Below are 17,795 nucleotides of genomic sequence, written 5' to 3' on the forward strand. Positions count from 1 at the left end.
CCAGGTGTGCCACCAGATCTCAATTTCCCAACTATTAGTGACAAGCCACAAAATAATATTTAGAATAGGATTCCATGAGTGTAAAACCTGTTGCTTCTCTATTCAAACCAAGTTATAAAGTAGAAGGGATGAATGGTCTAAACACTTGCAGCTAAGAGGAGGAGCCTCCTTCAGGGCTCCAGGACAGCAGAGACAAGAGGGCAGAGAAGGGGCTGTCACTCCTCATGCATCTGTAGGTTTTTTTACTAGTTATGTATCTTTACTAGTAATAAAACCTAGTAAAGATAAAAGGGGGCGGTTAATCCTGATATCTACCCTGTCCTTGTCATCCCACTGCCAATACCTTGCTTTAGAGCAGCTCCCAAGGTGGCCTGTGGGACCCTGGGGTCCCTAAGAACCTCTCAGAGCACGAAGGCCAAGCCATGTTCAGAACAGCCCACTGTGCAGCTTGCTGCTCAGAGCTGTCGCTGGCAAGCGTGAGCTCTCAATCTTCCTTTTCTTCACAGAATGGCTTTGTTTACTCAGACTTTGGAATTAGATAGAAATTTCCTTGAAAATTAGAAGCTCTCACTTCACAGAAAATAATTGACAGTACTCACTGCCAATGATAAAAATCCAGGCTTTCAAGATCAAATCAGAATGTGGGGAAATCTGTTTTTACTGCTAACATGACAGCTTTCTCTAATGAGATCTGTGGAGACAATAACGAGCAAGATTTTCTTTGGTCGAATATAATGAGTATGCAGCACTCAGCATAGAGTAATTCAGTGCCAACACTTCCTAACAACCAGGGCGGTGCCGCCAATCACGCACAGGAGCAAGAGTCACTCCAGGTATAATACACCAAGCACTCTACCACTGGGCTACATCCCCAGCCCTCAGAACTAGGGATTCTAATGTAAAGGCAAAAAGTTCACTCTTAAGTTTCAGATTCTAAAGTATAAGTAAACTTAAATCACCACCTCTAGAGCTGTGGTAGGGTCAGAGACTGCCAGCCACCCTCCCTGATCTGATGATAGTACACATGAACATTGCATCAAATTTTCTTTATACAGTTCAATGAAGCAACTGCAAGAGGCTGAATGTGCAAGCAAACCTGAGAATCCAACAGTCTTCTATTCAGATGTTAATTAAAAAAACCTTTCAGATGTGGTCTGGCTATGTTGCCCAGGCTGGCACTGGATTTGCCATCCTCCTGCTTCAGCGCCCCAAGTCGCTGGCATTATAGGTCCATACTGCTAAGCTTTTAAGAGTTCTCGAAGTCATAAACAATGGCACCCTTCTCACTAAATCTCTTAGTTTTAAATAAGTTGTTTGTCATTAAAATTGTTAACATGCAGATTTATTATTATTTTAAAGAGAAATAATAAATATTTTAATTTCAAATATAGGATATATGGATAGATATAACCCACAAATACAAAAGAAAAGCTCTCCGGGTCCTCAACAATTAGTGTATAAAAGTATCCCAGAATTAAGAGGCTTAGAGACCAGTAATTCAGAGCAGAGATCAACAAACCACAATCTGAGGTTTCTCCTTAAGTCTGTAGCTGTCCTCCTGCCACAAAGGCAGAGTTCGACAGTCACAGCAGGGACAGGCCTTTGAAGTCTTAACTACTTAATACTTGGTCCTTTAGAAAAAGCCTGCTGACCTTTGATTTATAGCAAACCGTGTTTCCAGCCTGTGACCACAGTGATTTCCTAAGGGGAACCTCCGTCACCGTTCTCCAAAGGCCAGAGTGACCTTCCTAAAGTCATCATGTTTACGTCACTCCTCCACGCAGGACCTTCCAGGTTCACTGTTACTCAAAGCCCAAAGCAAAACCCTAGCATGGTACTCAAGGTCTTTATGCATCACTATCGGTCTGGGACACCTCTTGCCTCATGAGGGACTCCCTTGTCAACAGAGGCCAGGCAAACACTCTCACTTCCCAGAATGCACCACGCATCTCCAGGCTCCACTCTAAGACTCCCCACCAGGAACGTTCTTCTCCCATTCCCTTCCTCCCTCTTCTTATTTTGTGACTTCTTCCTCTCCATCCCTACCCAAGTCTGTGAAATGGGCACTTCTATCACGTTCCCTCACATGCTCTGGTGCAATAACCCATCAGCTTGTCTGTCTCTGTCTAAACTGGGTTTCCCAGCTCCTTACACCCAACACTCCTGATCTTACTGTCCACTATGCCTTCTCTAGCACTATATCAACCACACTTTTTGTTGGCTGGGCTCCTGGAGTGGTACAGCATCAGCTCTTCTGAGTGAGAGGTTTTCCTGGCACAGCCCAGTTACCGGTTCCTGTATTCCTGTTTGCCAGAGCTTTCCAAACCTTCTGTGGAATCTCCTCAGTAACTCCATCGTGGTCACAGGATAACAGTACCCATTTTCCGGATGAGTAAACAGAAGGTGAGAACCTGGCCACAATGACACAAAGCTGCAGGCAGGTAGAAATGGGGCCTACCCAAACCCTTTTGGACCAAACCTTTCTACCTGTTGTGACTTTCCGCACTGACTGACATCAAGATGAAGAGACATGTCTGATCACGAAGCAGGACACAACCAACCAGGAAGCCATGCTGTGTAGGTGAGGACGTCCAGGGTCCGAGACAGAGCACCCAACGTGGAGGGAGGCTGCAGCAGAGAGCCACAGATGAGGTGGCAGCTGGGTGGACTCAGAAGGATCAATGGGGTGTGGAGAGCAGAGAGGCCCACAGAGAACTCGAGGTCTCAAGGACCCATTAGCATGGTTAATGCCTTCGAAATCAGATGTATCGGGCTGGGGCTGTAGCTGAGTGATAAAACGCTTGCCCAGCATGTGTGATCCTCAGCATCACATAAAAAATAATAAACAATTAAATAAATAAATAAAGTTATCATGTCCATTTATAACTAAAGAAAAATAGTTAAAAGAAAAAAAAATTAGATGTATCATATAGTCAATAAAACAATGTATCTTCCTGTCTGATGCCCAAGTCCCCTTAATTTTTGTTACCTTCCTCAATTTAAAATGTTTCTGACTTTACCATGTAACCCTCTTAGGTAGGCTTTTCCTACCCAGTTACACAGGCACCAGGTTATTTCATACTTTGTTTCATATTTCTTTAGAATACCATTATTTCCTAATTTAATCAGATCAGCTGATCTGATCCAAAGCAAAATCCACAGATTAACTCATGTATTAAGAAAATGAAATCACCAAATTAAAAAGTCAAGACACAAGTTCTGAGATGAAACGACCCACCTGTTGTCAAGCTATGCCAAGCTCTAGAAAACCAGGTTCCGACAAGACCTCTGACAAACTCTCCCTAATTTCTTGGGAACAGCAATAAATATATAAAGGGATCAAGACCCACATCTTTCCCGCAACTAGTATAATGTAGTACATCCAAAAGCAGCGCGCGTTTGACACATAGGATTCCAGTTACTCCTTGCTTCTGAGATACCGCCTCTTCAAAAGGCTTGAAAATTCTCAGAAAATGACCCCATCTTGGAACCCTTACAAATCTTGTATTGTTTTAATTAACACTTCCTTCAAAGGCATTTTAGTACAATTTTTGGAGGTGTGATCTCTTCGGGGCTTCAGGACAGCTAGAACCCCCAACAGTCACTGAATAGTACAGCACACGTGGGCTCTCGAGCCAGTCAGCAAGGCTTCAAACCCTTGTTCTGCCACACAGTAGCTGTGGGACCAAGTTAGCTGCTCTCTGTGCCTTGATTTCTGCATCTGAAACTGAGAAGAACCGCCTATTGGGTTGTATGAAGATTAGATTAACTGACACAGGTAAAGAAAGACCTTGGAACAGTATTTAGCACACAGCAAGCATTCAACACATGTTAACTATCACCACCACTCAGCTAGGTCCTCTACCAGGCACTGGGGTGGGAGGACAGTGGCACTCAAGCTGAAGGAACTCCAGTCTACCTGAGACAGACAAATGAAGGACAGTAAAAGGGCGTGAGGTTCGTAAGCAGGAACCATGCTCAGGGGCTGGGTGAGGGTGACCAGACAGCACAGTGAAAACCTGCACAGACATTCACTATCCCCCAGAGCAGCCAACTTCAGCACCTAAGCATGTGGAGACAGAAGCTAGCAGCATCTCTTCTCCCTAGAAGTCATCCTGACTTCTCTATTTTGACCCTTGGTCACCTCGTCCACCTTTCTGCACAAGCAGGAGAGGCCAGTCACCACTGTGGGAACTCTTGCTAATCTCCTGTGAGTCCACTCACCCCAACTTGCAGGGAGATGAGAATCACTGATGGCACAATGGAACCATGGCTCTGAACAGGACAGCTGATCTGATCCAAAGCAAAATCCAGTGCTTTAAAACAAATAAATTGTACACAGTCCAATACTGGCATCAGAGGTTATGACTGAGGAATTATTTGTTTAAAAAAAAAAAAAAAAAGTCAATGAAAACCAGAGCCTTTCCCATGCTACTTGCTCCATGACCTTTGAAGTCAGGCCTGCCTACTTCTACCTGTACACCAGCCTATGCTTAATGGGCCACGTCCCTACTGAAGTCAGGAGAGAACCCCATCTTTAATCGTTCTGAGGTACTTCTGACAACCCATCACAGGGACAGAAGAAAGATAGTCCAAAGTGCAGGGTTATATGAACTCTGCAGAGTGGGACTAAGATCAGAACAGAACCTTCAAAAGTCTCACAAATCACAAGTTTACAAAGACACTTTGCCATATGCCTTCAGTTCTGCAATCCAAGCACCAGAGTACAAGAACATCCCCTTGAAGTCCCTTTCTCCTCCTAACTATTCCTCAACAACATTTCTCCTTCAAAACTGAGTTTGGGCAGAACTAGTTTCTTGAGCCTTGTTGCTTTAACAATCCCCAGTTGCTAATGATTATATTTTGACATCCATTCTGTAGTAATAACACAATTCAACATCACAACCATTTGACAAAAATGATAAGATTATAAATTGTGTTAATCTCAATAGATTACATTTAAGGCATAAAGGAACTAAAATAGTTGGCTTTGAATACATACAATAATAACAACAACAGCAGCAACAACAACAACAAAACAACAATAATAAAGGGTAGCTAGCTATCATAAAATAACGTTACTCCCCCCTCCAAAAAATGACAACCTGAACACCAAACTTTCCAACGAACTGGGATGTATCTCAGGGGTACACAGCCCTTGCCCAGTATCTTAAGGCTCCAGGTTTGATCACCAGCATGACTAGGTTGGGCAAACCACTCACAATGCAAAAAGTTCTAATCAGTTTACTTCAGACAATAGAGTATTTCTGCCAAGACTTTTAAGGGAAAGAATGCTATTTTCAAAAGCATAAAAAACACATCAGTTTAGATTTAAATTTTAATTCATTCAACTTATCAATAAACTACAAAACAGAAATTAAGACCAGCACTTAGTGTCCCACCCTACACAAACAAGCTTTGCCTTCTTTCAAAAGACTCACATGTGAGGCCGAACTGTGACCCACTTGGCAAGTGAAACAAAAAAAACTAGAGTTAACATGTTTCAAATCCATACAAAAACAAAAACAAAATCAATAGGGTATTAGGTTACATAAAAGAGTCACCTAGTTTCTATCCCAAACCATATACCTCTTTGGCAGTGTCTGAGAGCAGTTTGCCTTGCTGCATGACCAGGGCACAGTCTACCCATGGGGCTAGGATCTCCAGATGTCCTCAAGGGTCATGGTCAAACCAGACACTGCCAGGGAGGGGAACAAGGTGAAGGAGGAGGGAGCAAAAGGTCATGAGGCGCCAAGGTGTAGGAACTCGGCCCAGACGTCTGACCAGACAGAGGCTTAGTAATCTGGGACAGGGAAGGGTACTTGATGCAAAGACAAATCATTTTAAAGTCAAAGTCAAAGATTCACTGCTTAGTAAGATGGTTGAACAAGAACAACAAAAAAACCACGAAATGTCTCGTAATTATCATTACCCCACCTTTAGAGCTCTGCTGGCTACCTGTCCACAACCCTAAACTTCAGGCCCTGGACCCTCCAAAGCTGTGATTAAGGGAAAGAATCAGGCAGCAGAGATGCCTCAAGGTTCAAGACTAAATTCTGGATAAGAGACTTTAAAGCGAATAGTGGAGGAGAAAACACCCGCAGTGAAGACAGCCTAAGGGCAAGCTGCCCACCTGGGGTGAAGGCTACGCAGAGGAGGCCCGGAGCTGCCTCCCGGGGACAGGCAAAGGTCCGGTGGGCGCGTCCCAGCCCTCCTCGAACTGGCCGCTACATGACCTGCCACTAACACCCCGAGATACCCTCCGCGGACACTCGGGGGCCGGTGTTCACCCGCACCCCGACTTACCTTCCACGGACACAGCGAGTCCAGGCTCCACGATCCTCCAAGACCCTGACCACCAACACCAGGAGGCCGGCGTCCGGGGCGCCCCGGGTCCCTCCAGCGCCCCTTCCCCCCGAGGCCGGCATCCGGCCCCCACCCCTCCCCGGGTCGCGGCCTGGGTCTCCGCAGGACCACGCGGGGCCGCGCGGGCGGAGGTGGCCGCGTCCCGGCGCCCGCCCGCGCGCGACCTCGTGCCAGCTCCCGCGGCCTCACCTTCCGCCACGTCCTCGTCGACGGCGCCCTTCACCTGCGAGAAGCACCACTGGAAGTCGTTGCCCGCCGGGCAGCCGCCGCCTCCGGCTCCTGCAACACAACGGGCGGTCAGGCCGGCCCCGCCCGCCCCACCGGCCCTCCCGCCCGCCCGCGCGCCCGCGGCCCTCACCCGCCATGGCCGCGGCGCGGGACGGCGCCCGCCCAGCCGAGTGCGGCCGACCGCAGGCGCCGCCGCCGCCGAGCCTCAGCTCCGGCCGCCGCCGCCGCCGCCGCCGCCGCCGGGGAGGGATTTTTTTTCCCTTTTCAAAATGGCGCCCAATGCCCGTCGCCCCGCCGGCTGACGTCATCCCCCTCCGCCTCCTCCGACGGCCCGGGCGGGGCGCGCCGCGGGGGCTGCCGGGGGCACGCTGTGCGCCCACAGCGCCTGCGCGAACTGTTCTGACCTAGACCACACGCCACGGCCGGGCGAGGGGCGCCTTCGGACGGCTGGTCCGGCGGGCGCAGGCTGACTGTAGGCCCCTTGGCCTGTTGGGCAGTTGACGTGCGCCAGGCGGTCCCCTGAGGACTAGTCGCCCCCGAGTGGGCTGGCTCTAGGGGCCGGACTTTCGGAATGGCCCCGCCCTTTCCCACGCCTCGGCCAATGGGAGCGGGGGCCCGCCGCGGAGCAGCCAATGGAGGGCGCTCAGCGGCAGTGGGCGGGGCGGCCGGGCCGGGCCCACTTTAGCAGAAGTCGGGCTTACTTACTCTTCCCTCCTGTGAATGCCCGGCCCTTGGTGGTACCCAGAGCGCTAGGAACCCTACCAAATTGTTACTTCAGGGGTTCTAAGGTCCCAGAGTAGCCGTAGGGAAAGTGACTGGCCGAAGCACAACGAGTGGAGACAAGAGGTAGTAGTGGAAGCAGGGTGGCTCTTTCCAGGACTAGGACTCTAGGGAAGACAGAGAGGAGCATCACCACGGTCTCGAGCTTTAACAGGGCTGGTCTGCTGAAGACAGCCAGTGGGGATCCAAGGGAGGATGCTAGGACACCAGTGAAGAGGCCGGCAGGTGTCCAGACAAGGGGTTCAGGGTGGAATCTCACTGGGTATGGTGAAGCATACCCAGTGAATATGCATTTCAGAGATGAGTACTTGGAAGCATGGTCTCCATGGATTTGCAGAGGAGATGGGGTTGGGGGCACACAATAACTGCACTTGCATGATCTGAACACCTGGAAGGAAGCGTTTCCAGGCCCGAGACAAAGGAACTGTTCAGTATGTGACCCTTAGAGCCAGTTGCTTGATGGTACTGTTGAATTCAACCGAGCGCTTCCTAATTTCCTGCCTGTGGATCTGTGGGTTCCTGCTGGGATGCTGAGGTCCTCATCTGTAACAGTGGGTCCCTCTGCTTCTCCTTGCAGTCTGTCAGCTCTTGTCTCATGAGGTTTCACGCTCGAGGCCCCATGTGTGTGCTCTAGGATCCTATGTCTTCCTGCAAAATGGCTCTTTTATCATTAGGTAATGCTCAGTTTATTTCTCATCTTTTTTCTTCATTTGAAGTCTGCTCAGTCTGAAATTAATATAGCTCTTCCCACTTTCTTTTTCCTTTCTGTTTCTGGTGCCTTGAGTATGTTAGGCAAGTGCTGTACTGAGCCACATCCACAGCCTAAGAAGCCTGTTTTACCTATAAGGACACAGATTACCAGTAAAGGGATGGAGAAAAGTACACCAGGTTAACACTGATCAGAAGACTGGGAGTACTGGCAGGCACAGGGCCCTCAGCACTGTTACCGCTGTTGACCGGTGACGAGTTCTTGCTTCCCCAATGTTGAAGAATAACACCAAAGAAGCACGCCGAGGCAAGGTCAGAGTAGAAATTAGAAGTTTATTAAAGGACAGCAGAAAAGACTTCTCCCAGAGGAAGAAGGGGACCCAAGAGGTGGAATCCGTGGAAGGGATGTTGTCTCCCCTTTTTATAGTTCTTTCAGTGATGGAATGTAGGTGGGAAGGACCGAGGGGTGGGACACAGGTGGGCCAAAGAAGTAATCTGGTCAGGAAGGACTTCTGAGTCAGCACCTTTTTGCTGGGGGCTGTTCATTAACATTTCTTTGAGGTGGACTTTGGCCTAGGGCCTTTTCGGGACTTCATTAACATTTCATGAGTTGTCCTGTGTTTTCCCTGAGTCACTGTCCGCATGGTCTCCAGCATGGTCTCCATTTTAGATTTCACTCGATATTAGACCCATATTAGACCCGATTTACCTAACTACACTGACTACCTAACTTTAAATCTGGCTTCATTCCCCCCTCTAAGTTGGGAACTCCTTACTGCTGTAAGGAAGGGGGGCGAAGAAGATCTTTCTGGCTTCTTCAGGCTGAAAAGGGACGATGTGGGGCAAGCAGTTTGGAGTCCCCCTTTAAAAATCGGGTCTATCGAGTGGTCCATGATAGAAGTCTGATTGAGAAGTAATAGGCTGGAGGGCCATTTGAGTGATGGGTGGTCTATAAGAGAAACAAGAATTCATTAGTACTGGAACCATATTGATGCAGCAATAAATGCCATAGCACAGGAATATGCCAATGAGTATGATGGCAAAGACAAAGACTAACAATGTTTTCCACCAGGAAGTACCAAGAACCAGGAGCTAAGATATTGTTTCCATGACAAAGTTGCTGAGGACATGGCTTCTATCTGAGCATGTAAATCTTTAAGGATATTTGTCACATTGCGAGAAATGTCAGGGATGTAAACACAACATTTAACTTTTAGGGTTATAGACATTTTTTCCCTTAAGATATAGTTTAATAATTTAATGTCATTTGATCTTGAAAATTTTTTTTACTAGTATGACCTCTGTGTCTAATAGAGAAATCTTTAATTCTGTTACTTAGGGCTGGATAACCATACTTGCAAACACTAAGCCTACCTGTGTAGGTTAGAAATAAAGGCCTTAAACTAAAAACTACTCTGGCAGTTCCTTTTGATAGTTATCAGGCATTCCTGTCTGAGAATCTCTTTTGTTAGCCTCCAGTTTACTTATTTTTGGAAGTTACATTTAACTATTATTATTTTAAATGCCCAGGGATAGCTGTGTTTTGGCTTTGACTGTCTTTGCTAAGTGTTTAAGATGAAGCGAGTCAAATTGACTTTTGTTTCTATCTATTGTTAACAGTCAGCTGAGTTTCCCTGGGAGTCCTCGGGAACTTCACAGCAGTTTCTCAGTTCTGCTAGTGCCATTGCGCTAGGATGGGTCCAGGCCTTGCTTGACCATGTGGCTTCCCTTGGAAGCATCAGGGATGTCTCCCTTTTCTGATGACCCTCCTCTTTCACAGCAAATGCACTGATTGGCTTTCTGTCCTCCACTGGTCTCATTAATCTCCCTGATCGGGAGGTTATGTGGCCTAGAGTTGCAAAGCTCTTTGGAGAAGTCCCCTATTCCCTGATTCAGACTGACTCAGAGGGCAAGAGCCAAATATTGGTTTTCTTGGCCCTTTTAATTTAACTAATTTTAAAACTTAATCTTAAACATCCAGCAAATAAGTTTCAACAGCCTTATACTAAGAGTACTGGGCTTTAATGTCTCTCTCTCTATCCTGTAGGTGATAACTCCTTATCTTAAATTAACCCAGGTTGTGTGTTCTTAAAGCAGTACCTCTGCAAAACATTAACAGGCAATCTTAAATCATTTATAAGAAAACTACAAAATAAAATTATCAAGAGTAAAAACATATTTAGTTCATGTAATAGCTACCTTGAATTTTGGCAGAGTTATACATTATAATCCCTTGTTTGAGATCCTGGTAATCATGACAAAAACCAACTTTTGGACACAACTTTAAATGTACTGAAATCTGGCTTACTTCTTCCATAGTCACTTTCAAATGTAGTGAGATGGGACAGAGCCTTATCTCAAGTAAGGCAGGGCTCTTCATAAATCTTAAGTACTGTAGTTCTGAAACTGATCACTGATCTTTGCTTTTCAAACATCATTTTACAAAGCCTACATAAATTGTTGTGAACTTGAGCAAACACAACATAATATCACATCTAAAACATGAATTAAAGAAAGGCTGAAAGCTTTTAACCTTTTGTAGAAAAGTGGTAATGTACTTTTGTGTTTTGCAATAAAACCTTCACACAGATTAGGCTCTCATTAACTTAAAAATACATTTAAATTGTATTTCAGTGTAAAAAGTAACATAGAACTTTACATATCTTATTGATAACAAGTCCAGTTATAGAACACAAATGATATAAATAAATCTCCAACATGTTTTTCTTTTTAAGCCTAAAATTACCATACAACTTTAGAACACCAGCTTGATATAATGTTCTTTTAAAACTTCTACCTTACAGACTTGTATGGACACATTAACACCACAATTACATTGATGTTTTTATATTAATCAAGTTTAGCTTTTTAAAGAAATATGGCACAATTCTCTAAAAACAGTACTTGTTTAACCAGCTGTTTAATTTCTTTAAGATTACTTGTTCAAAAACTTACACTTATAAGCAACTTACACAGACTTTTTATATCATTTACTTAAACCCTTTTAATTACTTAATCATATAGACTCTTATCCAGAAACACATTTTCCCTCTATTAAATCTATATCTAGAAACTTCTAATTTTTTTTTTCATCTGTTAACCTCCTCCTGTTCACATTTTGAAACAATACTTGTAAATTTTTGAATTTAAGCAGATTTAACACTTTATTAGGACCTTTTTGAACATCTAGAAAAACTTATAAGCTTAATTTTAAAGACATCTTTACTTTCATCTGTTTACCCAATTTAAATTGAACCATTTGAATCACGTGAATCAAAGACATTTGGATCCATTTTTTAATTTTTTATGAGCGCTCCTCATCTGTCAATTGTCATATCACTGCATGATATATGGACATACACACATACAGACATACCGACATACAACACGTAACACAAGTGTAACACAATAGTAAAGGCCTTGTAGCTTTCTCAGGTGAAATCTCATTGCAATGTTTAAAAAAAAACTCCAGTTGATCAAAAATAGAACTTATCAGAAAAACATTAACTTGTCTGTAGGATCAAAATCACGAGCTCAAAAAAAATACAGAATCTAAGAAAAAAGCAAAAGTCCTAGAAAAAATTGACCGGCCAGTAATTAGTAAATGCCATACAATTTTGGTTTAATCTAGTTTGAGTTCCCATAAAAAGACACTTTACTCTTTTTTTTTCTTGGGCCTCAGATCTGTCTCATACTGAGTGCTCTAGGCTTCTTCTATTTGCATATCAACTTAAGTCCTGGCTGAGGTCTGGAAGGAACTGGGAAAACTGGAATTCTGAGCAGAAACCTCATGCTTAAGGCATTTTAACCATAAGTCACAATTTTCAGGTTTGGATGTTGAAAATTATGATACAAGTTTAAGATACAATTTACAAAATTTCATACCTTTACATTTTCTTACACTAGAAAAACTTGCTCACACAAAACTGAAAATAGGATCTCTACCATCAGAAGAAATTTCTTTAGGATCATTAAGTCATTTCCTTTGTTCTGAAGTTTCTAAAGTAGTATTAAGTTACATTAAATCACCTGAAAAAATCTTAAAATAGAACCACACACTACCATGTATATCCAAAATTAAGCTTTTAAACATTTCCAAGACTGTTGCTATTCAATGTTATTTCAATAAGCCAGACCAATGTTCCAATTTAACATTTTTCCTAAATCTTACACACTGAGGGGAACAGATACCATATCATAATTTACTATCCTTGCCCAAGTTAATGCACTGGTACACCTAGTGAAATCTTCTCAGGCTACCCAGTTCACAACTAAATGATTGGGAGTTACTTGCCAACTTGGAAGTAGAGTTCTTTTAATTTTCTATCCTAAGTATTTAAGTTCTCCAGTATGAATTATCTGAAATCACAAACTAAACAATTACCTAACCCCAACTTTTAACTGCAAGATTATGCAATGCTTCAAACTCATTTAGATACCAGATTGTTACAATAAAAAAAATCATCTTTTAGACACACATTTAGCCAAGATCATCCCTAAGAAACAATCTATAATAACCTTTAAAATAGAGAGACCAGATAAGAGAAAAATCTCTCCAGGTTTTGAACTTCCATTTGATTATGACTCCTATCAGTGGCACCATAGATTTCCCATGAGTGGACCAGATGTTTTCACACAGAGGCAACTATAGGTGTAAAATCAAGGGTCTCAGTGTGACTGACTTTACTGTATTCAGTGTCCCTTCTTTTTAAGTGGACAGAGATGGAGCAATCCTTACAGTGCAGGGAAGAATAAGGAAATTCCCCAAAGCGAAAATGGCTCTGGCAGCTGCTGGGAATCCTCAGTTTCCCTTTTACTTACAGGATTAGCTCCTTTGGATAGATCCAATCCCAGGCAATCTGGCATATCTTCTAACTTTCCACTAGAGTCAGTTTTTATCTGCCTTAGGTCTTGAAGGGGGAAGGGGGTATGTACTTTGATCGGCCCAAATTTTTCTCTTGATTCTTTTTCCTCAGTGAGTCCAAGATTTTTTCTCTTCATGGCAGATATCATAGCTAAGTCTACTTTACACTGTTGGCATAATTTAGGATTTTCCCTTAGAGCAAAGAAAATCTGAACATACAGCACCTCACACCATTTCCTTTTTTGTAAATTTTATCAAACTGTAAAACTGTATTAAAATTGATATTTCCCTCTGGTGGCCAGGTTTCTTCAGAGTTTGTATTGAGGCCAGGCCAAGAAAATGAGGCGCTTTTTCTTGAGCGTCTGAGGTTCTGAGGTTCAAATTTATCCCAATTTTTCAATAAGCAGGCTAGTGGTGTACCTGGCGTATTGGAGAGAGAAGCTCCTGTCTGAGTGAGAAGAAAACAGGACTCAGGCGCCCACGCCGCGCCAGAGAAAACTGTTCTCATTAGGGACGTCTCCCTAAGTTTGAGCTTCCTAAACGGTCCAGAAAACCCGTCTCTCACCTTGCTTTGCCCAAGGGGTTTCTGGTCCCCTTTAGCAAAGTGCTAGGGTCTCAGTTTGCCCTGTGCCAGAGACCCTGGGAGGATTCAGACTTAAGGGCATTACTGCTTATCCTCCCAGCCACTAAAAACCCATTGCAAAAGAGAAACATGCACTCTTTGTTGCCTTTGCTCTGTAGACTAAAGGAGCCGCCTAAGTGTTAAGGGATATCTACTGGTTGTAAGGTAGCAGATTACCAGAGGAGTTGATTTTAAAAATGCCTCTCTAGCAGCTTAGGGAACACAACACATTTTAAACATTGGGGCGATAAAACAGACTAGTGAAAGTTACCTATGCATCTTAGAGAACCTGGGCAGATTTTACTAATTATCTCATGCCTTTCTCTCAGTCCTACAACCTGAATTGCTAACATTTCTGACCAACGAAAGAAGGGGAGCATCCAGGAGGAATGGATGCGAGGTTGGGAGTGTTGCATGGCCCATACGGAGGCAAATGTGATTGGGGCTTTCCCTCAGTGCCATTCATCTACCGATCACCCTAGATACCCCTGAGGGCTGTCGGGAGGGGCTCAAGAGAAAGGAACCTTAGGAATCGTCTGAGTGTAGCCCAGACCGGAATTCCGCAGTTGTTCCAAACTCCTTCCTCCACCTCCACGCATCCGAGGCAGATCGGGATTCGGGACACTGTGTACTTACACCAATTGCTCTCCAGGCCCAGACAGAAAAGTTGGAAGCGGCTTTGGCAGAACCCAACATGCCTGCTCTGTATTGAACAGGTGATTGAGAGCTGCCTAGGCCGGGAAACCTCTCACCCGAGTCTTGAAGAGTGGCGGCTGCACTAATTGCGTTTAAGTAGCCGTCGGGTGCCCACCTTACCCTCCAGAAAGAAAGAGAGAGAAAGATGCACCTCAAACAGACATGGGGTGCGTGCACTTACCTCGGTGTAGAATCTCGGTGGGACCTCCAATATGTTACCGCTGTTGACCGGTGACGAGTTCTTGCTTCCCCAATGTTGAAGAATAACACCAAAGAAGCACGCCGAGGCAAGGTCAGAGTAGAAATTAGAAGTTTATTAAAGGACAGCAGAAAAGACTTCTCCCAGAGGAAGAAGGGGACCCAAGAGGTGGAATCCGTGGAAGGGATGTTGTCTCCCCTTTTTATAGTTCTTTCAGTGATGGAATGTAGGTGGGAAGGACCGAGGGGTGGGACACAGGTGGGCCAAAGAAGTAATCTGGTCAGGAAGGACTTCTGAGTCAGCACCTTTTTGCTGGGGGCTGTTCATTAACATTTCTTTGAGGTGGACTTTGGCCTAGGGCCTTTTAGGGACTTCATTAACATTCCATGAGTTGTCCTGTGTTTTCCCTGAGTCACTGTCCGCATGGTCTCCAGCATGGTCTCCATTTTAGATTTCACTCGATATTAGACCCATATTAGACCCGATTTACCTAACTACACTGACTACCTAACTTTAAATCTGGCTTCAGCACCACACACACAAAGAAAACTTGGACATACGTTTTTCTATGTCAGCACACTAGTTAGTCTTATTTTTTTAAATTATTAATCCCAAATCAGTCTCTGCCTTGTAATTGAGGTGAGCCATTGATGTTTAAAGTGATTATTGAGATAGATTAATATTTACCATATTTATTACTGTTTTCTATTTGTTGCCCTGTTATTCATTGTTTATTGTAAATCTCTCACTTGTTCTGTTCTTTCTGGTTTTAATTGGGCAGTTTATGTGATTCCACTTTTTCTCCTTTCTAAACATTCTTATTTTTTACTTTTGAGTGGTTTCCCTTGAATTTGCAATGTGCACTTAGAACTCACCAGTTTTTTTGTGTGTGTGTGGCACTGGGATTGAACCCAAGGCCTTGCATGTGAGGCAAGCACTTTACCCACTGAGCTATAGCTCTAGAACTCGTCACTCCTGGCACCTCCTGAGCAGTGCAGGTGTCTACAACAGTGTTTCCAGTCCTTGTCTCCCATCCCTGAAATGTTCCTGTCCTTCATTTCACTTACCCATGAATTATAACCTCCTACTGTATTGTTGTTGTTAGTGCTTTGAACAAGTAGTTTTTCTAGATCATTTAGAAATAAGAAATATAACCTTTTTACTTTACTTTTTTTTGGTCCATTTCTAATACTATTTCTTTCTTTGTGTAGGTCTGATTTTTCTGATTTATGTCGTTTTCTTTCTCCCTAAAGGATTCCTTTTATCATTTTTTTGCAAATCAAGTGTGCTGGTAACAAATTCTCTCTGTTTTTCTGTCCCTGAAAAAGCCTTTATTTCACCACCTCAGAAGCATAGTATTGATGGATGTAGAATTCTAGGTTGGTAGATGATTTTCTTTCTTGTGTGTGTGTGTGTGTGCGCGCGCGCGCACGCGCACGTGCGCACACGCATGCACACGCTTGTTACTAGGGGTTGAATCCAGGGGTGTTTAACTACTGAGATACATCACCAGACCTTTAATTTTTTTTTTTTTTTAATTTTCAGACAGAGTCTCACTAAGTTGCTGAAGCTGGCCTTGAACTTGTGATCCTCCTGCCTCTGCCTCCCAACTGGGATTGCATGTGTGTGCTGCTGCACCTGGCTTTGGTGGATGGTTTTCTTCTTTCAATACTGTAGATGTCTCACTCTGTTCTCAGCTTGCTTGTGTGGTTCACAAAGGAAAGTCTGAGGCAATTACTATCCTTTTTTTTTTTTTTAAAGAGAGAGGGAGAGAGAGAGAGGGAGAGAGAGAATTTTAATATTTATTTTTCAGTTTTTGGCGGACACAACATCTTTGTTTGTATGTGGCGCTGAGGATCGAACCCGGGCCGCACGCATGCCAGGCGAGCGCGCTACCACTTGAGCCACATCCCCAGCCCTACTGTCCTTGACTTAGTTACTTTTTCACCTGTCAAGATTTGGCTGAGCAGATGACTGGGCAGATGTCTGGGCTCAGCCCAGGGAGGGTCCCCACGTAGTTCTGTGGCCACTGGGAGCCAGACTGAGTTCAAGTCGACTGCTTTGTCCTTGTTTACCAGGTGGAGAAGGAAGTCAAGTATTGCCTTGTGGGGAGCCATTCTCGCACGTGATTGGGCACCTCCCTGATTGGGTGTGAGGTGTTCTGGCCAAACTGTATCGGAGCTTATCCCCACCCTCTCCTGGTGCGAGAGCCTGTCCGTGTGGGGGTGTGACTGACCATTGACCCTGAGACCAATCACTGACCCTGACCTTGGAATGCTGCCCCCCTTGACCTTCATTGGATGGAATTTTCCCCTGAATTTCTTGTTCTCCAATAAAAGGCCATTCCCTGGCGTGCTCTCTCTCTCTCTTCTGCTAGCCCTGAGTAAGCCTTGCTGCCCCACTGGGTGGTTCGAGGTGAGAGCTAGAGGGAGGGCCGTCTCGGACCTGGTCAAAGAAAAAGGTAATTGAGTCTTGTGTGTTTATTTTGATCTCACTAGTTAACTTCTATGCTACGAACCTCTTGTATGAAACCAGCGTGCTGGTCGCACGGTGGATTGCCTCAGTCCCTGAGATGGAGGGTGGACTTTAGACCCACTGCCACCGGAGACTGTTTCTACCACTTGCACAGCTCCCTCTGCCCCGGTGCGTTCCTGTTCACCCCGTGGTTTTATCAGCTGTTTCTACCAGGGGGTAAGTTGGGGGCAGGCTGGGCCCTGTCCATTCTGATCAACGAGAATCAGTACAGATCTCCCCAGGAGCTGTGGTCTTCCCAGCTCTGCGTTGCGGCACTTGGCCCCCAGGGACTGTGATGCCCTGCACAGCCGAGCTGCTCTGCCTACACTGGGTTTCTTCTTCTCAGGAGCATGGGCTTCGGCACCAACAGCCATGTTTCCTGAGGACCTCCACCAATCCTCTGCTTGACTGTTAGACCTGCTCCTTGTGTTTAGTCAGTTGAGTGTCAAGAACAGAAATTGAAGGCCCAGAACAAGGGGAAAACAGGAACTTCAAGTCCATTATATTTATCCTGTGCCCTGATAATGTTCTGCTAACGTCCTGTGCTCAATAAACCATGAGCTGTTCTTCTAGGTGTAGAGAAAGAAGCATGTGTGCCCCTCAGACCCATGTCTGGGTTTAGTGTTGGGCAGAGAGCTTCTGGGTGAATGCCTGCCTTGGGGACCGACCCTGTTCCCCAAACCCTGGCCGGTGTATGTGGTGGTCTCCACGGAGTGACTATGAGAGCAGTTTTAGTCCTTGTAGGAATGTGGGCTGTTTTTGTAACTCACCATACAGCCTCTGAAACCCTCCCAGACTTCAAAGTTATGTCGTCATTA

The 17,795-nt window shown here is 44.8% G+C and overlaps 1 protein-coding gene across 3 annotated transcripts in view; it reads right to left on the reverse strand.

The window, feature by feature from the left end:
- Window positions 1-6,917, reverse strand: part of Ppp2r2d (protein phosphatase 2 regulatory subunit Bdelta) — a 37,985-nt gene extending 31,068 nt beyond the window's left edge. For 2 of the 3 annotated variants that reach the window (XM_071610806.1, XM_027929992.3), the window contains exons 1-2: window positions 6,725-6,917; window positions 6,556-6,645 (exon numbers count right to left, since the gene is read on the reverse strand). In XM_071610806.1, the coding sequence (XP_071466907.1) occupies window positions 6,556-6,645; window positions 6,725-6,902 (268 nt within the window). In that variant the 5' untranslated portion in view covers window positions 6,903-6,917. Of the gene's footprint in view, window positions 1-5,589; window positions 5,666-6,555; window positions 6,646-6,724 lie in introns of those variants that run through there. The other variant, XM_071610805.1, reaches the window with a different exon arrangement.
- Window positions 6,918-17,795: the final 10,878 nt, after the last annotated feature.

Source organism: Marmota flaviventris, chromosome 4, assembly GCF_047511675.1.
Source record: "Marmota flaviventris isolate mMarFla1 chromosome 4, mMarFla1.hap1, whole genome shotgun sequence".
Taxonomy (NCBI): Eukaryota; Metazoa; Chordata; class Mammalia; order Rodentia; family Sciuridae; genus Marmota; species Marmota flaviventris.